Consider the following 23,922-nt stretch of genomic DNA (forward strand, 5'->3'; position numbering starts at 1 on the left):
ATGATGGCTGTACTAATTTATATCTCCTCCTTTTATTTCAATGGTGCTGATCCTGGTGCTTGAACTGAAGGCCTGGGCTTCAGTCCTTGAGCTTTTAGTGCTCTACCACTTGAGCCACAGTTCCACTTCCGGGTATTATTTTTTTTTTGATGGTTAATTGGAGATGTGAAATGTCCCTGGGTTGATCCTAAGATCTTAGCCTCCTGAGTGCTAGGATTACAACCCTAATCCATTGGTGCCCAGCTCTAATTTGTATTCTGACCCACAGTGTAAAGGGTTGTTTTTTCATAAATGCTGTATTCTCTCTCTCTCTCTCTCTCTGTATATATATATATATATATATATATATACATATAACACAGATTTTATATATATTTATATATACATACATATATATATTACTTATTTTGTTGTCATGAATCTCCACGTCACTGATATCATTTGTTGGGACATTCTTGTGTTCCTTTGGTAATGGTGTCATGGCTCCTTGACCTGTTGCATTGCTGTGTTCAGATTTAGAGAAACAATCTCACCCTCATGACTGCCTTCACTATCTTTGGGAGAGAAATCTTCACTAGTCAGTTAGGAAAGTGCTTGTAAGGCATGGCCAGATGATTTCCTCTAGATGTGTATGCCCTATGCCTCTTTTTGGCTTTGTTGTGGGAGAGGAATTCTTTTTTTTTCTTTTTTTTTTGCCAGTTCTGGGGCCTATACTCAGGGCTTGAGCACTGTCTTTGGGCTTTCTCATGGGTAGCACTCTACCACTGGAGTTACAGCACCACTTCTGGCTTTTCTATATATGTGGTACCGAGGAATCAAACCCGGATCTTCATGAATGCTAGACAAGCACTCTATTACTTGACCAAACTCCTGGCCTCAGGAGAGGAATTCTTAAGATCATATGTCTTTTCTCAATCACACAGAAGTATGCCAGGTACTGGGAGCTTCCTATTTATTTAGCATTCGTTAGAAAATGCTCACTCTTGTGTGTCTTCCTTCAATCCTGTAGTTGTGCTAACTGTTTGTGGGGAACACTGCATTTGCCCCCTGCAGGGGTGCTCTCAGGAAGATGCTAAAGGAAAAGGGAAAATGAGACATACAGAAGGCTGTGGGATGTGCACATCATGTGGCTTGTGGTCTCCAGAGATCTCTCCTAGGTGGCTCATGAGAAGACTGAAAACGGTTACTACACTCAGTGGCTATTCTTTCTCATTTCCAGCCTCTCCCAACATCTCAGCTGCCAAATGCCTCAATAATTTAGGTGTGCCCTATCTTGAAGAGTGCTATCCTAGGTGTCAGTGAGGCAGCCAAACACTTCCTCATGACGCTCTCACCCCACCCCCTTCCCATGCCATCAGCATGACTTCATTTTGTGCAATGTAATGAAGCCAAAAGAAATATCCATTCAGCCAGAACAGGGATTTCAGCTCAGGCAGAGCTAGTCCTATGTGACAGTGTGTAGATTACTGTACACACTCACTGAAGAAATGTCCATTTCTGTGTTATCTTTCCCTTAGGATGAGCCAAGTTCTGGGATGGATCCCTGCTCTAAGCGGTACTTGTGGGAAACAATTATGAAGGAGGTTCAAGAAGGCTGTGCTGCAGTACTGACCTCTCACAGGTGAGTTACACCCCACCCTGAGGCTCTTTGAGCAAGACAGAATAGCGTTCAACACGAAGAAGTTTGTCTTTATTATGGTGATGATATGGTTGCCAGTCCTCATTATGGATATTAAGAGACTGAAGCTGAGATGTTATGAAACATAAATAAGGCCACACATATCAGATAGTAGAGCTAGAATTGGAGCCTAGGAGTCTATATCCTGCTTTGTCCCTACCCTGCTGCGCAAGGGTAAGTTCTAGTATCCCACATTGAGTTCAGCCCAGATGACACTTTAGCAACTTCCTGTCCCAGCCCTCATCATATCCAGAAGAAGGAAATGTTCAAAATGAAAACCTAACTTGTTTACTGAATCAGATCTGACATTTTCCTTATTATAGAATTAATTTTGTAATGTCACTGAGGCTAGCCCTCTACCATTTTGAAACACAGCAATACTTCCAGTTCTCTGATGTGTAACTGGAGATGAATCACAGGCATTTTTACCTGAAGTTGACTTTGAACTGGCCTCACAGCTTCTGAAGTAGCTAGGATTACAGGTGTTAGCCACTGCTGCCCAGAATTCAACTCTTTTCATTGCTGGATAGCTGGGCACATTTTCTTCACTCACTCACTCACTCACTTACTAGTTTATGACTATTTGGATTGTCTTAAATTTGAGACTATAATGAATAACTTGGGGCCTAGATGCTGTCTCTGAACCTTTGTTCTCAAGGCTAGTGCTTTTTCTCTTGAGCCACAGCTTTCCCTTCAGCATTTTGATGGTTAATCAGAGATGAGTATCATGGACTTTCCTGCCTCCTGAGTAGCTAGGATTACAAGGATGACCTCTCTTGTTCAATATTTCTCTCCAGTCACATTTTTTGTTTGTTTGTTTGTGCCAGTCCTGGGGCTTGAACTCAGGGCCTTGGCGCTGTCCCTGAGCCTCTTTGTGCTCAAGGCTAGTGCTCTAGATACTCAATGCTGGAAACATAGCATTGTTTCCATAGCATTGTTTTGAGTGGCTAATTGGAGATGAGAGTGTCATAGGAACTTTTCTGCCCAGACTGGCTTTGAACTGAGATCTTCAGATCTTGGCATGAGTCACTGATGCCTGGCTCTATTACACATACATGTGACCTCAGTTGTATACATATATACACACATATAAACTATATATAATAGTTACACAATATCTGTCTAGTGGAGGCTACTTCATCAGATTTTAGAGGTGTTGACTTCCTGTTTGCTTAGCTCTGAAATGGCAATGTACATCAAGTGTCATTAGGCATGGGAACTGCCTAATGATTCCTATCCGTTTTGTCTGAATCTGTTGACCTGCATGGCCAGCCTTTCCTGGTGATAGCTGCCTGCTGCTGGCCCTGGAGACGGCAGGCAGCATCTCTCTAGTTTGTAGGTCACAGATAAATGGCAACTTCTTATTGTGCATTTAGCAATGTGTCTGTAATGTGCTTCTCACATTAGCTAGTACCTTGGATCAATTTCCAGTATACAGAGATGTTTGTTTTGCCAATTTGATCCAGCTTATTGAAGAAAGGATTTGCAAGTACATCACTTGAATATAGCCAGAAGTGCTACTCCTGAGTTTTGTTTTTGTTTTGGTTCAGCTTCTCTTTGGAAATAAAATTTTACATGAACATGAATTAAATTAGATAATTATCTACTTTATCATAATGTGTATAAATTCTCACAAAATTATCATCTCAATCTGCCAGTGCTAGGAACTGCATATTTTAATACTCATTTTGCTGGCATGTATGAGTGTAGGCATGGGTTTTGAAACTGAGCAGAATGGTTAATCATCAAAATTCTTTTTATTTTTCATTTAACGTACAATTATTGTGGACTGTTCTCAACAGTGCCATTTATTGTATCTGTAGTTTTTCTTTATATCTTCCTATTCATTACTTTCACATGGATGAGATGCATATGTATATATACTAGTTGATTTTAATAAGTTTGTTATTCATTCAATACAAAGATCTGATTGATTGAGTCACTATCAATGCAGAATTGGAAAGCCTATGGCCAATTTTGTTTCTAATATAATAGCCTTTAATTGAGAAGATATATCTCAGTTTGATAGTTTTCTCTCAGAGTTATCTCCTATTACCTCTAGCTCCTTACCCCATAGTATCTTAGGACAATATGTGGCAAGAGTCTTGAGGTTAGGCACTTTTTTTTTGTTTCTTCAAGACTGGTAGTAGCTTTTAGGCACCTACCTTGCTGTCCATTCTTTCTTTTATTGTCGGGATAATGTATAGAGAAGTGACAGTTACATTCACCATGTAGTAGGTGCATTACTTCTCACACATTGATACCCCTTCTCATATTTTTTCCTCATTTCCCTCCCCCAACCCCCCACTCCTCTTGTTTTCCCCCTTGAGGGTAGAAACTTTTTACCATACCATTTACTGCAGGCATGAGAAACTGGCCAACTGAAAGTGACCATACATCCAACAATGATATATGAATTCTAATGCAAGGTGTAAAATTCCTGTTTCCTTAGTCATTCTAGTAATCACCCTAACGATTCATCTCTTTGATTGGTTTATTTGTTAATTTGTTTGTTTTAATAAATTACCAATAATCGTTTTCATTGTTGAACAATTTCTGACTTTGTATAATCTTACTGTGGAGTCAAAATCTATTTCCGTCTTCTGGACTTATATTTTATGATATGCATAGATTTATAGCATTCTATTAAATTGCTGATCTAAAATTACTTGGAAATGATGAATCAGTCACTCTGAGGTTGTAATTCATTCTTTTGCCAGTCCTAGGGCTTAAACTCATGACCTGGGTACTGTCCTGTTTTTTCTCAAGGCTAGCACTCTACCACTTGAGCCACAGCATCATTTCTGGCTTTTTTATGTATCTTGGTAGAGAGGAATTGAATCCAGGACTTCATGCATGCTAAACAAGCACTCTAACACTAGGCTAGACTCCAGGCTCTCATATTCTTGTCAAGTCTTTTTTTTTTTTTGCATCTAGAACTGCCTTCTAGACTTAATTTGCCATCAAAGACTTGGTTGGACTCCATCCTTGTGAAGGTTCTTTTCACTCTGTTATTGGTTCTCATCCAGATCTCCAATCAAGTATCTGGGCTCATTAGTTTACCTGGATAGGACTCATGAGTAGACAAGGAGAAGCTCTTCCAGTGCTGACAAGGTGTCTCACACTTGAGAAAGCCCAAGGCATACTAATTGGACTAGTAGAACCCAGAGTCTTATAACTCTAAATCTTGGCATCCAGCAGACTATTACTCTAGGCTTCTAGGAACTTAATGGTTCTAGACACTCACATTGAAAGTTTATTCCTCTGGGCTTTAACCACCAATGACTGCTCCATTGGGTAACTATTACAATGCTCTGCTTTCAGTAACAATGGATTGTCACAGCAGAGAGCAACAACAGTAGAACTTTCTAATATTACAGCTTTAATACAGTCCTAATGCTGGGACCCTCAGCTCTAGAGCCATAATTACAGCATTTTCCCCTAGGGGAACAGACTAACTCTTAAGGCTCAGCCACACTAACCTGTAGTTTCTTGTCTTCAGCTCTTCTTAGTACTTTTTGCTTACATCACCTCTCCTCCAGGCCATTTTTTTGTTGGCCATTCTGTGGAATTCATCAGCTATACTTGTATTAGCTCTGTCATTGGATGCCAGCACAGCTATTGCTGCCTTCATGAATGCTGATATCTTCACTGCATCCTTACATAGCTAGAAGGCAAGCATGGAAGGATGTCTTCATTAATCATTGCAAACCTTTCATAAGGACTGTAGTCTCTTATGCAAATGAAGGATTGGATTTGCACCAATTATAGGCTTTCTGCTAGGTCGCCAGGAGAAGTAGTCCACTTTGGACCAGAGTGAAAAATGCTACCAGTGCATCTTCAATTCATGAAGGTTTGTAATGACAAGAACTCTGATGCAAGCTGTTTAGCTGAGAGTCAGAAGTAAGAGTGTACTTCAAAAACCAGCAGCTGTAGTTGCCATGTAACTTCCTTGAAGGATGTGGAGAGTATTTAAAGCGCTAGTTTTGGCATGAGGGTAGTCTTGCCAGCTGCTTGGTTGAATGAGTGTCTCTCAAGCTAGCTGGAGCACTAAGGAAGGCTGTTGTAACTGCCAGTGAGGGAGTCAAATCTGTCTAGCCCCCAATGTCTTAGTATGAATAAGGGAAAAAGTAAGCATTGGCAGGCCGGGAGTTTGGCCGAGGGATAGAGTTCTTGCCTAGCATGGACGAAGACCCGGGTTTGATTCCTCGGTACCACATACATAGAAAAAAAAGCCAGAAATGGTGCTGAGGCTCAAGTGGTAGAGCTCTAGCCTTGAAAAAGTCCAAAGACCTTGCTCAGGCCCTGAGCTCAAGCCCAGGATTGGCAAAAAAAGAAAAAAGTAAGCATTGGAAGGATTGCTTACAATAGAGATTTTTCTAACTGTATTAAACTCCTGTCTTGGCCAGAGAGAGGTGGTTCTATGATCTTTCTAACGTTTGTCTAAAATACAGTAAAAGAAATGATGTAACAGTGATCTCATATCCTATCTATAATACAGTTATCAGAATGATAAATGATCTGTTTTCATTGGATTTTAAGAAACAACAAGGTACATTTCACAAAAAAGCACATTTAGAGTGGTTGCTGCACATCTTCCCTATATTTAGAACTTAGCTATTATGACAGAAGAACTTAAATTGTAATGGTGTCATCAAGACTTTTTTTTTACTCACTTATCAGTTTGCATGGGTGGGCCATGCACCATCAAAGCCTTCAAGGACTTGGATCATTTTTCTGACTCCACTCTCTGGCCTCTGAGTAGTCTTCATCACCAGGCTTACTACTGACCAATCACCTCTGTGTCTACATCCCATGTGAAGGAAAAGAAATGCCAGAAAAAGTAATTTTCCTTATTTCAAATAACCCAGAAATTGTGAGAGCCCCTCATCTCAACTAGCTGACTGCTTAACACTTTTGGCTAAAAATAAAAAATAACACATGCTTCCTATAGAGAATTTGGCTAATACAAAGTGACATCAAAAGAAAGAAAATCTGCTATTCCTTTCAAATATTGGTAAATTTTTATTTGTGTCTTCAAAGGATATACTTTTTCACATACATTGTACGTGTGTGTGAGAGAGAGAGGGGGGGTGTCAATTCAGGTACTTGGATATTATCCCTGTTTTTGTTGTTGTTTTTGCTCAAGGATAGAACCCTACCACCTCAGCACGACTTCCAGCTTTTTAGTGGTAAATTGGTGACAATTGTTATGGACTTTCCTGCATGGGCTGGCTTTGAACTGTGATCCTCAGATCTCAGCTTCCCGGGTGGTCTGGATTATAGGGATGAGCCACTGGTGCTCAGCTTGAGCAATATTTTTAAATATGTATCACTTGTCATAACTATATTCATTGCTTTCCCAAAGCAACTAATTGACTCCAAAATAGCTGATTTCAACAGCTATCACAAGGATTATATTTTCATTTATATGAGTGTTTTCTTATCTGATTACGGAACATTTACCTATTTCTAAAACTTTACTATTATAAATAAGTTGCTATGTAGTTTACACTGTACATTTCTGAAGGAGGGTTTATTGAAGAAGAATTATTTCCAAGTGGAGTTTCAAAAAGTTATGCTGAGTTTTACTACATTATCAGTTTATGAGATCATCTATTAGAATTATAGAGAATCATGTATTTGTCTGAGTATTGTTTATTGATCTGAGAACTCATTGCTTTTATTCAAAACGAGATGAGGAAACAGCAAATTTCTATTACAAAAAAGATAAAAGAAAGTTTATGTGATAAAAGCTTTTCTGGCTAGAAAACAGTTTTTAAAAATTATAACTTAACTTTATGATTGTTTATGATTTTTTAATGTTTTTAATAGTCAAGAATGGTCCTTTGAATTTTTCTGTGTTATTTCCTACTTTTATGTATTGAATTTATGTTGTTTATTTTAAAATCAACATGTGACTTTTTTTATTAAAGATTTTACTAACATTGATTTTTATATCATTTTTCAAATGCCATGTTTTGCAAACAAGTATTCAAGAAGGGAACCTCTATATACAATCACTGGCACAAAGATTTTAGAACATAATTAAAATTAAGCTTAGGGTTTGTATGTCATATCTACATATTAATATATGTAATAAGACATTATGTGTATATAGCATGTGGTTTTTAATAAATATATAAACCCCTACTGTTATTCTTGGTGTAATTTTATTTACAGTGTTGGAAATGGAGTAAACTTTTTAGGGTCTAACATGCATTAAAGAAGCATTTTATAACTCAGTTATGCAAGAACCCCAATTCCTATTTGTTTAAATATTAAGCATTGTGTTTCCACACCCATGTTAGAAGCTTGGAGTTTCATGTATATCAACTATCTCTTTAGTTATGTTTAGAAAGTATGATTCTACCCTAAAATCATTTATTCAAAAATCTTGGTTTATTTGGGCACTCACATCTCCTCGTTGTCATAGGCTTTGCAATTATTTAATTAATTATCTAATTTTTACTTTCCTTGGTATATAACAAATGTGCAGGGAATATTCTTCCTTCATGATTCTTTCAACATTTTTTCCTCTAAATAATTTTAAAGATGCACTTTCTAATGACTACCCATCTTTCTTGTGATGTGATTATATTTTGATTCATTATAACTCACATAAAAATAATGAATTATAAGTCTATAGCAAATTTCAAATTGGAATGTACATTGTAATATACATTATAATCTCAAATTAAAATATGTAAAATTTAAATTATGATTTGCTCTTATAGTATAACTTTATACCTTCATAATAAATTTACTGATAGTTAAGACATGCTTATATAGATGTATTTTATATTTTCATTATTGTTCATTTATGATTTTTACATTATTCTAATTTTCATACTACAAATTTCCTCATTTTTAAAATTTCTATTCTGTTTTTAAATGTCCTCTCCTGTGGTTTTAAGATTAGTTTCTGTCTGTAAGCAAAACCTTTTCACATTTCATCAGAAAACATTCACATTTGGGGTAAGTTCATTTTATGCTTTTGTGCTGTTGTGGAATAGTTCTTTCCCCTATATAATTTTTACTAGTATCTCTGATACATAGAAATGCTAATATTTTTAAGTTATGTAATTGACTATTTTATTTGGTTGTCATGTGATGCCTATTGTAATTGGAGTATTTTGTTTTAATGACATTTTTGCCTCCATTTTCTTTGTAGAATATAAATCAAGTCCCATTTTCTTTGTTGTTTAACCTGGAGTATTTTACTATTTTGTTTTATTTCTTCCCAGCATGGAAGAGTGTGAAGCCCTTTGTACCAGGCTGGCCATAATGGTTGATGGCAGCTTTAAATGTCTTGGCTCCCCTCAGCACATTAAAAACAGGTACTCTGAGCTTCCTTTTCTCTATAAAGGTTTCCTGTCAAATCACTGGCATGATGCAGTGTTGTAACATGGTGTTTTACAAACATCACTTTGGTCTGGAAAATTACTTGCTGACATATATTAGGGGATAAAAACATTAAGAAGCTAAAGGGTATGTTTACAAAACCATAAAGAGTTAGTAAATAACAGGAGAATTCAAGGATGTTTTCCATAAAATATTTTGTTTTCTTCTTTCCAGGACATCATACCTGAGCAATGTCATTTGCACAGGTTGCCAGGTGTTGATAAAGTCAGGATGAGAAGTGACTCCTTCATACACAAAATGCCCACATAACCCTCAGCCACAGTGAAGGGTGTTCCCATTTTATCAAACAATATGAAGAAATACTAAGAAGCTGACATTTAAGGCAGTAAAAAGTGTTATTGTGGTTAGTTTTCTTTTGAGCTAATGAACACTCACGATATTTTTCTCCTGTTCATGAATCCAGCAGAGCTCTTCCTTGTTAATTACTTTTCCATGTCTTTTTACCACTTGTTTTTTAAGTATAATGATTTTGTTGCTAGTTTTTATGAGCAATTTTATATCCTGGTATAACTTCTTGTTTTTAGAGTTTCCTGAAATTTTTAACTTGTTCTAATTTATTATTTAGCTGTAAGATTTATACATTTATTTATGTTGATAATTATCTTTGATTTTTATTTACTCAGCAGTTTATATGTGTATGATGCATGCACTTATTTCTGTGTATGTTTGTGTGTCTGAGTGGTGTGTGTGTGTGTGTGTGTGTGTGTGTGTGTGTGTGTGTGTGTGTGTGTGTATGTGTATGTGTATGATTCCTAGGGCTTAAACTCAGGGCCTGAGCTCTGTCCCTGTGATTTTTTTGTGCTAGGCTACTGCTCTGCCACTTAAGCCACAGGTCTATTCCAACTTTTTTTTTTTAAGTAGTATATTGGAGATTAGAGTCTCGTGGCCCACTGCAGTTCTCAGATTTGAGGCTCCTGAGTAGCTAGGATTACAGGTGTGAGCCTTCAGTGCCTGATTCTGAAATTAGAATTCTCAACCTGTGATTTATTAATAAGTGTGTATGTATGTGTATGTTCAGATAGACATAGATAGATGATAGATAGATAGATAGATAGATAGATAGATAGATAGATAGAATTTTAAAAATTATATTTTGGAGTGAAAACTAACACTTTGGATTGAGACAGAATGTGATGTAGTGAACATAGTATTTCCAGTGTCTTAGAGTGAGACTAGGACTATCCAATTTACTGTTGTTTGCTGGAGAAACCAGCTAGACAGTATTTTTGATAAGTATCATCAAAATAATAATATTTCATACTCTAACTTTCCTGAGTGCTCTTTGAAATTTTATGGTCTGTCTTATCGTCTGTTCTGATTTATTTATTAATTGGTTGCCTGTTCTGTAGTTGGATCATTTGTGATGGGGTATAGCTACTTGGCTCTCATCAGGCTTACTAAGGTAGATTACAAAAGTCAATGAGTCAAGATACTTACGTGAGTTATTCTCTAACTGACTTGGTCCACAGTCTCGAGAATGCCTGCCCCTCTTTAAGACTTGTTTCTGATGTCACTTCTAAGTTGATAAATAACATAGTGATATAGTTCATATCCATTCTGAGTTTATGAACTATGTAACTATTATTAACTAAGATCTGTCTTATTGCCAGACATCCTGTGCTCACATCTGAAATCCTAGCTGCTCAGGAGGCTGAGATTTAAAGACTTTAGCTCAATGCCTACCCGAGTAGAAAAATCTGAGATACTATTATTTCTACTTAGCCAGCAAAGAGCTCCAAGTGGAGTCCTAGCTACTGTTTCTGTGAGAAACTACTGTTTCTCACTTGTGCTATCCATGAGTGAGAAAGCCAAGTGAGAGCACAAAGCTCTGCATTCAAGCTATCTTGTGTGTTATTCACTGCAATAATGAAGTTGATAGAACTTTTAAAATAATGTATGAAATTTGTATATTTCTATAATAAACAAAACTATAATAACTACATAAATGACTACAGATAATTCCATCATATTGGGTTGGAAAATGAAGGAAAGTGTGTGCACTTCTACAACCAGGAGTCAGCAGCACTGAGCTGCAGCATTGTGCTGTGATGTGTAGGTCTTGGCTTAGAGGAGAGATTGCTGGACGGTCCTTTTTCCTCCTCTACAGCTCTACCACTCCACACATGCCAACCAAGTACCTAGAAGAAGGTGCTTCTGGACAAGGGCCTCTCAAGTGAAAAGAGATGATAGCTTCTCCTTAAAAACTGTTGATTACAACTTTGCAAGGAATAAAGCATTGCCGTGGATGTTGGTGCTGTTTGGGGAAAAGGAAAGAGACCTCCTCCCTCCTGAGGGTCCTCCATTTGATTTAATCTTGGGGATGACTTGTGTCATGCCTCTAGATGCTCAGTATAGATGGATTTAGTGGGGACCCTGTGTGCTGTAGGCTGAGGACCCTGCTTGGCTCTGTGATATTGGAGCAGAAGCAAGGGCGTGCCTCTGGTTCGCTCAGCATGGCCCTCCCACAGCCTCTCTGTCTCTCTTCTTAGCTATCATCTGGGTGGTCATGAGGAGTAAATGAGGCTGAGCACACTGAGAACAAGCCACAGTCCAGGCCACGGTCACAGACTGCTTGTGTTTGTATGTGATTTGAGTGGTAACTGCTGGACTGGCCATCTCAATACTGATTCTGGAAAATTGTAGGAGGCAAAGAAAAGCCCAAGCCTGGTGTCTCACTTCTGTAATTTACCTACTCAGGGGGCTGAAATCTGGAGAATCACAGGTGAAGGCCAAGAGAGTCGGTCTCCTCTATAACCAGCAAAATAGCAAGAATGGAGGCATAATTCAAGTGGTAAAATGCCAGGCATCAAGCAAGCTATAACAGTGCAAGGCCTTGAGTTCAAACCCCAGAACTTTCCCCCAAAAAGTGTTAAGTTAGAATCAGCTCTTGGAAATGCAAGCAATGACTTGGAAAACAGTATCCTGAAAAAAATAAAGTAAGCTTGTGGCTGATGACCAGTTTCGATGGAGAATTGGTGGAATCGATGATGATGTTGTAGTTTGAGGTTGATGGAATATAAAAAGCGTCAGAGGGAAAATAAATAAATAGTGAGAGCTTAGGATGAGAGAATGCCTAAAAAGGTAAATCAGAAGAAAACAAGGTTGGTAAGAGTGCCTGAATTTCAGTGGAGACCCAAATGTTAAGTTTTTCCTTGGGACAAAGCAGGTTATGGGCAGGGGCTCTGAGTTAGATTTGGCTGTAGAAGTAGTGAAGCAGGGATTGTGGACCACAGATATGGGGCAACCATGTCTTCCTTGTGTCCCACTCCTATTCCTAGGTAGAGTATGCTCTGTATGGAAAATTGTCAAGTATTTATGTGAGTGCTATTAGTGACATTGTGAGTTGCTAAGCAGTTTGAGGTTTTGCAGTTCATATACTATAGTCCATTCAGGAGGAAAATTCCATGTAACTACTTTGAGCTGCTCACTTACAGTTTAAAAAAGTGAATACCAAGAAACCTGAACTTGACATGTCTATCTGGGAGAGTTGAGGTTAAGGGGATTGGGGTAGACATTTGAAGAGAGGAAGGGTGGGAATATAGTTAGAAATATGAAAATTGAACTAAGGAAATGAAGGAGATGAGAGAGACAGGGAGAATGATGAATTGACATTGAGCAGTGAATTGAATGACATCAACCATGATTCACTGTACAAATAACTGACATATTGAAACCTTTTTGTAAAACTACAAGATAATAGTAATAATAATTATTATAATAGATTGACTTCCAAAGTACCTATGATCATATGTCTGAAAAGTAAGGGCTGTAGAGAATTTTCTGATCTGACTGTGTCTGCTGCAGATAAGCCATAATTTCCACTCTAAAGATTTTTTTCTTCAAATTGTTATCTAGAAATGGGAGAAACTGGGATTTGAACCTTGGCTTTCTGGCTTCACTTGTTTTGTAATGTGTGTTCGCATGATGAGTGACATTGAATACAATAAGAAGTGGGTAGCCTGCCTGTGAAAGAGCCAAGATTCAGGGACTCTGGAGATGTCAGGGGTGGGGACTGAGCATTTTGACACTTTTCTGCTAAAAAGCAGGTCCCAGAGCCAGAGATGGAGTTACACAAAGTCCTTTACCCACCTATCTCCTATGAAGAATCGCCTTCTTTATAGAGTTTCAACATTTTCTCCATTTTCATCCAGACTCCATAACTGCATGTTTAATGTGTAATGTCTGATTTTCTCAGCAGAGAGAAGCCACCCATGAGACAGATATGAACTTAACAACTATCTAGTTATTCCCCACCACTTTCTTCGATTTGTCTGCACTCTGAAAAACAAAATTTCCCCAAGTCATGTACCTATTTGGTAATAACATGATCTTACTTCTGGGTCCTTCATCAAGTGGGTTTTCTGCTTCCTTCGTCCTAATTTTGAGCACTTGCATTTTTTTGAAAATTATGAACTGTATGTGTGTGAATGCAACATTAAGCCCAGTCACTTAAGCATATTTATTGCCTTAACATATTCATTTTTGTATGTAATGAGAGTCTGGAGAAGCCTGGTTATTGACATTAATTCAGTGGCTCTAGTTTTTGGGTTGGTCTCAAAATGGCGGTTGATACCCCACTTATGGTTGTTCAGCAGATAGTGGGGAATACAGAAAACCAAGAGAAACATATGCCAACCATATATGTACTGTTCTGTTGTTTCTTTAAAACTAAGCCCATTCAGTACTTTACATTTCAGTTCCATTGATTCCCTCACAATGAGATCGTCTCAGGTATCTAGGGTTTAAGCTAGAGACTTTTCTACTTAAATAAAATTGGGTTTCTGTTCTTGTAGAACATGAAAAGTGAATGTTCAATGGGCTTTCTGAAGTCTGCCTCCTTCTCTTGATTGGATTCTTTCTCTGAGCCTAATTTACTTAACATTATTCCTCCAGATTCATTTTTCTACATAATAACACTTTTCCTGTGAAAATTCCATTATATATACATGTATATATACATGTATGTATGTGTGTGTATAATGACTCCATTGGCTTCTATTTCATGATGTAATGTGATATGGGATAGTTGTGTATAAACACACAAATACTCACACAAGTTTGGTAAAGTATCAAACAAGAGTTGAAATGGAGTGCCAGCTACCTGACAGACAATACTTTGGCACCAATAGTTTGTGAGGGATGGATTCCCCAGTCCTCTCATGCCATACCACAAACCCTCTGAAAGCCTTAACTGTCTTTTGACAGTGGGCACATCCAAAATCCACCCTTTGTAAAGCAGCAACAGCTGCAGGCTATACTGTTTGCTTTTCTGCCATTGGAACTGACTTAAGATGGATGCTGCTTAAGTCTGCCTAGAGAAAACAGATTTCCCAGGATAGGAGAATAAAGCCAGCTTCTGAGTTCACAGTGTTGTTTAACAAGCTGATTTGGGAAAGAAAGAGGATAAAGTCTTATAAACACCACATAGCCTTAAACGATTCAAAGAAATTATAAGGATTTCCATTTTCTTGAGCTGTCAAACACATAAAGCCTGGGAATTAAGAATAACAATGGAGCGAAAGTCAAAAGATATTATCATAGATATGTCATTTGGCCATTTAACTTAAAATATGAGGAATTGTCTGGCAGTTATATTGGTGGGTTTTCTTCTAACACAATGAAGGGAAATGTCACAAAACTTGAGCTCAAAAATTGACTGGGTAATTGCAAATTAATGTCATCTAATGTGACATCATATACTAGCTTGTGATAACTTCAAGTTAATGTGTCTATAATGTATCATTTTAAACCTGAAAGCTTGGATCATGATTTCATCATCACTCGTGGCCTGTGATTTACACCTGTAATCCTAGTTACTCAGGAGACTGAGACCTAGCAATAGTCTGAAGCCAGAACAGGCAAAAAAAAAGTCCATAAAACTCCATCTTCAAAGTAACCAGAAGAAGTCAGACTGGAGGAATGTTTAGTGAGGTACAGCATCAACCTAGCAAGCAGGATGAGCGAATATGAAGGGTAGAAGTGTGGCCTAGTGATTGCATGCTTACCTAGCATGCACAAAGTCCTGGATTTGATTCCCTGGAACTACATTCACAGAAAAAGCCAGCAATGGTGCTGTGGCTCAAGTGGCAGAGTGCTAACCTGGAGCAAATAGTGTTCAAGGACAGTGTCCAGACCTTGAGTTCAAGCCACAGGACTGGAAAAAACAAAACCAAACAAACAAAAAACCCAAGATGAGCAAGTATGAGTCTCTACATTTGAAACTGCTACTGCTAGTTTCCTTTTTATCCAAGAAGAGGCTACGCTATCAAATAATGAGCTGATTTATCAAAAAGTAAAATAGATAATGTGAAATATTTGTCTTTTTCACAAATGAAGAAATTTTTTTACAAGTGAATATTTAAGGGTATCAGACATATGGAAACATGAGGTTCTGAATTATTTCTCTTTTACATTTTACTTTTTACTAAGGTATCATTTATTTCAAATGCTCCTTCCAACCCCCATGTTCCCTTAACTAGGAGTAAGTTTATTGAGAGAGACTGAGAGTGGAGAAAGAGAAATATATGGAGATAGAGAAAGGGAGATATGGTAACTGGGCCCACATCCTTGGCATGTTCTCATCCCAGCTGACATGCGTAATTTGTCATCTCATTGCTTTCCACACCATTATGTGACATGAACAAAATTAATGTTGTTCTCACATAATTACCCAGGAGGAGATTCTAATTCACATGCCCTTTTCCTGCTGGGTATTTCAGTTGGATGCTTCTAGGCTTGAAAATTCTTATTATGAGCCACCCAGAGCTGTTATTCACAAAAAAAGAAACTCTCTTCTCTCATTTTCTGATACTTTCTGTGAGAAATAAACAGACTGCTTCTCACCCAGGGTGAAAATAGGAAATACAAGTGCCAGAAACTGCTTCCACTTTATTTATCTATTTATTTATTATTTATATGATCATTAAAGAGTTGTGTAGAGGGATTTCATTTCAACAGCTCAATTTGTAAGTTCAACACATCTTGATCAATGTCATCCCTTTCATCTTTCTCCCTATCTCTTCCAATTCCACCATCCTCTCACATTCGTTAATTCTAGGGTCACATTTATCTATTGATTACTGTGACTACAGTTACCCACTATTCATTTCTCTATTCATCTAACCCTTCTTCATAACTCCCTTTCCCCTTGACACTGCAAGTTCCAGCTTCTTGATATTCTGTGAGTTAGTTGTTTAAAAGAGTGGTACCACTAAAATACTCCTCTGTACTATCACTTTAGTTGATATGTTTGTACATATAGGTATATGGCCTTTATATGCTTACATATATATTTATAATTTAGATCTAACTTTATTTGCCAGTCCTGGGGTTGGAACTCAGGGCCTGAACAGTGTCCTCAGGCTTTCTCAAGGCTAGAGCTCTACCACTTGAGCCTCTGTACCACTTGTGGCTTTTTCCTATGTATGTAGTACTGAGGAATCAAACCCAGTAGAGTACAAGGCAAGCACTCTACCACTAGGCCAAACTCCCTTCCCAGATCTAACTTTTACATATGATGCAAAACATATTCTTTGTCTCTCTGAGCAGGACTTTGACTCATTTCTTCCAGGTCCATCCTTTTCTTTGGAAATGATATCATAACACTTTTCCTGATGGATGAGTAAAATTCCACTGTATATGCATATATGTATTTGTATACACATATGTATACAAATACGTATACACATATATAGGAACATATGTATACACATATAGACATGTGTAAATATGCATACATAAATACAATGTGTTAATATATGTCTGTGTATCTAGTATCTATCTGTCTATATCATATTTTCTTGATCCATTGGTCTATTGGGGGGCATCTGGGTAATTTTCATATGTATTCATGACTTGGCTAAGGTGAATAGTGGATATGCTTCCATTTTAGATGGTTGGGTTTTTTAAAGTTTAATGTTCTTGTCAAGGTGATGTAGAAGAGTAGTTATGGTTGGATACATAAGGTAGTGAGTACATTTCTTGTTGAACAGTGTTACCATCCTCCTCCAGTTTTTCCTACTTTCCCTACCCCCAACCTCCCCAAGTTTTCCAGTTTGTTTCCAACATATTGTCATGTGCGTTATCTCTGTTGTATTGGTTCACCCTTTGCCCTTTGTCTCACCATTTTGTTGCTCCATTTCCCTTTCCCAAATTAGTTAAATCTATGTACAAGACACAGAATACCCAAATCAAATACAGTTGAATACAAGAGATAAACCTAAGGAGAAAAAAAATGAAAGAAAAAATATGAGAAGGTTTCAGACTAGTGAAATCATTGATCTTACAGGCATTTATTATGCTCCCTTATTAGAGATGACAAAAATGCAATTTCTGAGTTCAAGAAAATTCATAGTGTGATGCTTGGAATGTGGCTTCGTGATAAAAAGTTTAACTAGTATGCATGAAGGTTGGGTTCAGTTCCTCAGTATCATATAAACAGAAAGAGCTGGAAGTGTTGCTGTGACTCAAGTGGTAGAATGCTAGCCTTGAGTACAGAGAAGCTCAGGGACAGTACCCAGGCACTGAGCTCAAACTCCAGAACTAGTATAAAAAAAGATTGCAGTCTGGTATTAGACAGGAACATACTAAATAAATCAGTGCAGTACTCTAGAAAGAGCTCTACTGGACTGGAAAATATATTGCTGTGTGACACACCTCAGTTTAAATCACCAGCCACTACTGCAGTGCTGTGTGCTGATAGAGATTGAGTGGTGAATACATATGAGGCTAGCTAGAAATGGGGAAGCCACATGAATAAAACTTATGTAAGACTAGAAGTGCTGTGAGAATGCCTTCAATGCACGTGAGGGTTGGGGTTGGGTAAAGGAAGAATACAAACCAAGTGTTTTAAGGGAGAGTTTGGCAAGGACAGTTTCATGGATAAAGATGCATTTGAGGCACAATGTATGTCAGCTGGAATGTATAAGCAACAGGGACACAAGAAAATACAACATAAGTTAGGAATGGCTGGCTGAAAATGGGGTAGAGTGTAATATCATACCTGTGACTGAACTTCACTAGATAAGATTTCCTTCTAAAGGTTCTATGACTGGATGGACTCTCTAAAAGGAACTGGATGAGGCTCTTGGAAGCCCTTGGGCTCTATCTAGCTTAGTAACCATTTACTGTTAATAATAATTTGCCTCTCAGTTAAAGATGTTTACTCAGATCCCATCTATCTCTAGACAAGATGAAGCCAGCTTCCTCTCAAGAACAATCTGCATTATTCACTCTTATTTGCTGCATTTACAGTCAGGGCTCTGTCTCTCTATGCTCAACATCTCCATTAGCAGGGACTATCAAGTGTATGATTCAGGACTAATTGCTACCATGGCCTCGGAAATACTTTGCTGTCACTGTCCCTGCTGGAAAGCCAGATATAGTATGTTGTACCCTGGCCTGCCTAGAATTAATATTCCATACTGATGGCAAAATGTAGCATAGGAAACATAACTGAAAATGTGACATAGGAAACAGTTGGATTGGATTGGATTATGATTTCTATTAGTCAGAACTATATTTCAGGCTTAAAACAAATCTGAATTAAGATTTGGAAGATGTATTTACTTTAGGTTCAAATGACCAAACTCAAGTTCATTTGCATAGAACTGCATGGATCCTCAATATTTTCTTGCTAGTTTATACATTCTTTGCAAGTGTTAATTTTTTGTTTCTTACTTAAAAGAATCCAGTGTACTGGCTGAAGTGTGTTATGAAAATTCTGCAAAATGCATCAAAATTTAGTAGTTTAAAATAATTGTCATTTAAACTCAACAATCTTCAGTGTCCCTGGAGAGAGCTAAATAGTCAGGGACATTGGACTGCCACTCATCCTCTTTCTGAGATCAGAGTTTGGAAGATTGTGGCACAAGAATAAACAGTTGAAGGAACACAAAGATGGCCACGTAACACCTCATACCTGCAATGCCACTTTAGCTAAATCTAGTAACATAGTTTTTCTTTACAACAAAAGTAGGTGGAGTGTCCATCCATGATTTGTGCAAACTATATGGATAGCGGAAGGAACAAACAATTATTGCCATATTTATATCTGATCTTCAAACATGTTTTTACCTGAATAATAAAACCATGGCCTATCTATGCCTTACAATTTTAGCAGCTTTGTTGAGATGTATTTTATGTCTCATAATTCATCTGTACTAACCACACAATTCAATAGTTTTTACTATATTAGTGATATAAATATATGACTAATGAAAATACATTGACATGACAAATATTTAAAGTAAATAGCATCATATAAATATTTTATCTATCTATCTCTCTATCTTTCTTTCTTTTTGCTTATCTATGCATTCCATAGGTAATTGTAAAACATTCTTACCATTTAACACAGAGGCCTATTTTTCAGCTGTCCCTGCTTTGTACACCTATTTAATACAGATTGTTTGTTCTGCTAGAGACTCTCCTATATCTTAATGACAGCTAATGTAAACAAAATACGATGTGTGGTGTTATGAGAAAGGCTGCTTTGATAAAACTTGGTAGTTTAAGATTTATCTATGATATAGCATGTATTAGTCTTTTTTTCAGGAGGGATACTTTGTATTTTATTTATCGATTCATGAATATGGACCTCATGAAAAAGTTTTGCTATCAAATTCACATGCAAGTTGTATGCAGACATGTCCTAATTGTTGGAGTGAATTTTATGGGTGATGTGGAAACTCTGGGAGGAGTTGCCAGGATGTTCTCCAGATTGGTTGTGTCACACTTGATTCTCATCAGTGTATGGGAGAACACTTGATGCCTCTGTGTCTTTTCTATCAGTTTTTATTACCTGACTCTTTTTTTTCATTAGCTCTCCTAATGACTGTGAAGGAGAATCACAGTGGGGTTTTTTTTTGCCAGTCCTGGGGCTTAAACTCAGGGCCTGAGCACAACCCTCAAGGCTAGAGCTCTACCACTTGAGCCACAGCATCACTTCTGGCTTTTTTCAGTGTATGTGGTACCAGGTCGTTGTGCATGCTAGGCAAGCACTCTACCACTAGGCCAAACCCCCAGTCCCACAGTGTGGTTTTGATTTGTGTTTGTCTACTAGCTCTTGAACACTTTTCTCATGATAATTGTCATTTTTTTAATGTATTGCCTATTTAGATACTTTGACTATGTTTATGTTTTTTTTAATAACTGAGTTGGAAGATTAATATCAATATATTGACATGTAAATATATAAAGCAAATAATATGATATGAATATTTTACACAGATATATTTATAGAAATCCCTGTGATATTTTGTAGGTTTATATGACATACTATATATCATGTTGGGGCTGGGAGTTTGGCCTAGTGGTAAAGTGCTTGCCTACTATATATCATGTTATAATTTGTAGGATTAGGTTTTATATATATATATATATATGTGTGTGTGTATAGTATATGTTAAGTGTATATTGTATTATATATTATGTGCACCAAGGGTTGAAGTAAGGGTCTTATGTTCTCACTTGGCTTTCTTGGCTCATGACTAATGCTATACCACTTGAATCATACCTCCAGCCTGTTCTAACATGGCTTTTCTTCTAGTTAATTGGTGGCATTCTCACAGGATTTTCTGCTTGAAGAAGCTTAAAAATGTGATTTCCCAAGTTTCATCCTCTTGAGTAGCTAGGATAACAGGTGTGAGCCACTAATGCCAACTATATTGTATATATTTAAAATACATAAACATATTTGTGTTTATGAATATATATTCACTTATTTTAGATGTAAATCCTTATCATATCGTTCCTACTCTGACTTGATTTTTTACATTTCTGAAGCACAAGCATTTTGACTTTGATGAAATCTAGTGAATTTATTTTTTCTCTCATTTGTATTTTTGTGTTTTCCCTTAAAATTCATTTGTGGTTTTGCCTGAAAGTCATGAAAATGCATTCTTAACTTCCTTTTAGAGTTATAAAGTTTTAACATTTGTATCTAAGTCTTCGACTAACTCTGATTAAAATTTTCTGTGAAATACAGACTCAGCTTCACTCTTTTGGCATGTGGCTATGTAGTTTGCCTATAAGTACTTGTTGGAGAAAAAAATATTCTTGCTATGAGTGGTACTGGCATCCTTGCAAAAATAAGTTGGGCTGTAATTTGCAGGATTTACATTAGAATTCCCTGTTTGAATCCATTCATCCACATATATGCCCTATGGTCACTACTGTAGCATCACTATAACTGCTGTAATAAAACTTAGAAGCCCAGTGAATTCTCCAATTTTATGCTTCTTCCTTTAATTTTTGGTTATTCTGGATTCTTTGATATTCCATGTAAGTTTAAGAATCAATTTCAGTTTCTTGAAAGAAGTCATCATGGATTCTGACCTGGATTGTGTTCAGTTCATAAATCAATTTGGAGAGTATCACTCCATTCTTCTAATTCATAAAAAAATGTTCATATTGTTTACTCACAAGATTTTAATTTCTTTCAACATTATATTTTAAAATTTCAGAGTATAAATTTTGCACTTCTTTCGTTAACTTTAATTTTATATGTCTTATTTGTTTTTATTAAAAAAGGATTGATTTCTTAATTTTAATTTAGGTTAGTACCTAACAAACAAAGAGAAATAGTTTATTTTAATGTGTTGGTCCATATGTTTCAACATTGCTGAATTGTTTTATTATCTCTAATATTAGTATATTTCTTGGCATTTTCTCTATGTACAATTATATATTATCTATGAGCAGAAGATAGAAGGTTTATTTCCCCCTTCCAATATGGATGCCTTTTTTTTTCTTGCCTTATTGCTTCCTCTAGAACATATACTACAATGATAGCTGGAAGTCATGAAAATAAATGTTTTACAAAACTCCAGTGCCCTCCTCCTGTCCATAGAAGGAAGACTCTTATGGATGACTGAACCTAGGGGTACAAAACTATGTGTATTAAATTTTTATCCTCACAGACATACTCATGTTTAATTAACAAATGAGGCACAGTAAAAAACAAATAGCAATAAGCCTGGCTCCAGTGGCTCATGCCTGTAATTCTAGCTACTTAGGAGGCTAAGATCTGAGAATTGTCATTCAAAGCCAGCCTGGGCATGATAACAAGCCCCTGTATGAAATGGTAACTACCAGAAAACCTGGAATGGTGTTTTGGATCAAGGGATAGAGCTGAAGAGCTCAAGGCCAGAGCCCAGGCCCAGAGCTCAAGTCCTACAACTGCCCCCTGCCCCCCAAAAAGTAACAGCAACAAATTAAAAAAAAACAGTAATTATAGAAATACATTATAAACAAAGTTTAAGGTGTAGAACTGTATTGTATGGAAATGTTTTGGCTCTGGAGTTTTCCATTTAGTGTCTTCAGATTACAGTTACACCCACATATCAGGACCTACATAATTTGAAGCTGTAGTGGGAGAGTGGTGTTAAAACCACTGTATCTTATTTAATGCAAATTCTTGTAGATCCTGTTATGAGGCTGATGAAGAATCCTCCTTTTTCCAGTTTGGTTTGTGTTTTGTTTATAATCTGGAAAAGTGTGTTAGATTTGGGATGATAAACCAATGCGTGGTCACGATGTACCATTTCTGTTCACACTGTTAGATGTTTATTTTAGAGCTTCCTTGAGGATTCATGTTTATATTTATAAGGGATATTGGTCTAGAATGGGTTTATTTTTAACTTTTTCCTGGTGATATCTTTGGTCAGGACCATCTTTCAGGTCAGGAGTCATGTCAGCTTCAAGACTGAAGGTCTGACTCAAAAATCAATCTTAGCCAGAGGCTTTAATTTGGCATTTGCCTATCATGAGTATAGGCATGAGTTTGACTCCCAGTACCACACATAGGCAAAATTTCAAACTCTTTGGCTCTGTCTGTAGGCACTCCAAGATGGTGATCTTCTCACCCTAGAGTGCCCTTCATGCCACCAATGCCAGGTCTCCTTTCCTTCTTCACTCCAGTGTGGTTCCTATGTGCTCAAGAGTGGAAGCCCTCTTCTGTACAGGGAAGCCTCTGCCTTCAGATCAGGACATTCTTGTCCCACATGCTCACTTGTGGAATCAGCCCTTGAATTCAGTGAGGCCCTTTACTACTGCCCCTAACCTCCTCAAAGACTAGTTCAGATTTAATACAGTAGCAGTAACCAATTAATCAAACACTTTGCTAGAGTTTGGTTTAATGGGACCAGTATGTCCTTCTTTAGTGAACAGCAAAATACCTTACCAGTTTTGACTTCCAGGGATAGGAGCCTATTTTTCTCCAAAGGGCCACTTGTACATTTATTATGGAGAATTCAAATTATCCATACAAATGGCTGTGGATGGCCAATCGGAAGCAGACAAAAGCATGCGTCATACCTTGTCAGTCATGCACAAATGAGTAGGGCCTACAAAGGCCCATGTGCCAGAGGTTCCTTAACACATCAAAAGAATGGTGTGAAAGCATAAGCAACAGGAGAGTCAATGGGAAAGGATAAAAGATGACCTCATGTCCAGCATCAAATCATTTCCACCTGCCACACAAGCAGCATGCATGCAGACCATTTGGTTTCCAGGTGGTTACAGCTCCAAGTTGCAGCTCCTCTTTTATTCTCTTTTATTTTGTTGTTGGTTGTCTCTGAATATTTTCCTTCATTTCAGAGATATGCTGCAATCACAGTAAATAAAAGATATCTTTTAAAGTTGACACTATTACAAGAGTGACCTTTCTATATCAGTCAGTCTGGACAACTACGAATTTCATTTTCATGTTTCTTTTACTTTTAAAGAGAAAGTTTCCATGAAAATGTAATGGTGTCCTGTGAAGTTAAAATCATGACATCATAATTTACTTGGATTAACAGTATATGATTTATTTTGAA

General features: G+C 37.2%; 1 protein-coding gene across 1 annotated transcript in view; it reads left to right on the top strand.

The window, feature by feature from the left end:
- Nucleotides 1-23,922, top strand: part of Abca13 (ATP binding cassette subfamily A member 13) — a 355,049-nt gene that overhangs the window by 313,676 nt on the left and 17,451 nt on the right. Inside the window, exons 58-59 of the mRNA XM_090332320.1 lie at nt 1,518-1,621; nt 8,926-9,018. Coding sequence (XP_090188446.1) covers nt 1,518-1,621; nt 8,926-9,018 — 197 coding nt within the window. The remainder of the gene's footprint in view (nt 1-1,517; nt 1,622-8,925; nt 9,019-23,922) is intronic.

The sequence above is a fragment of the Megascapheus bottae genome, chromosome 5 (genome assembly GCF_031878675.1).
Source record: "Megascapheus bottae isolate mThoBot1 chromosome 5, mThoBot2.hap1, whole genome shotgun sequence".
Lineage (NCBI taxonomy): Eukaryota > Metazoa > Chordata > Mammalia > Rodentia > Geomyidae > Megascapheus > Megascapheus bottae.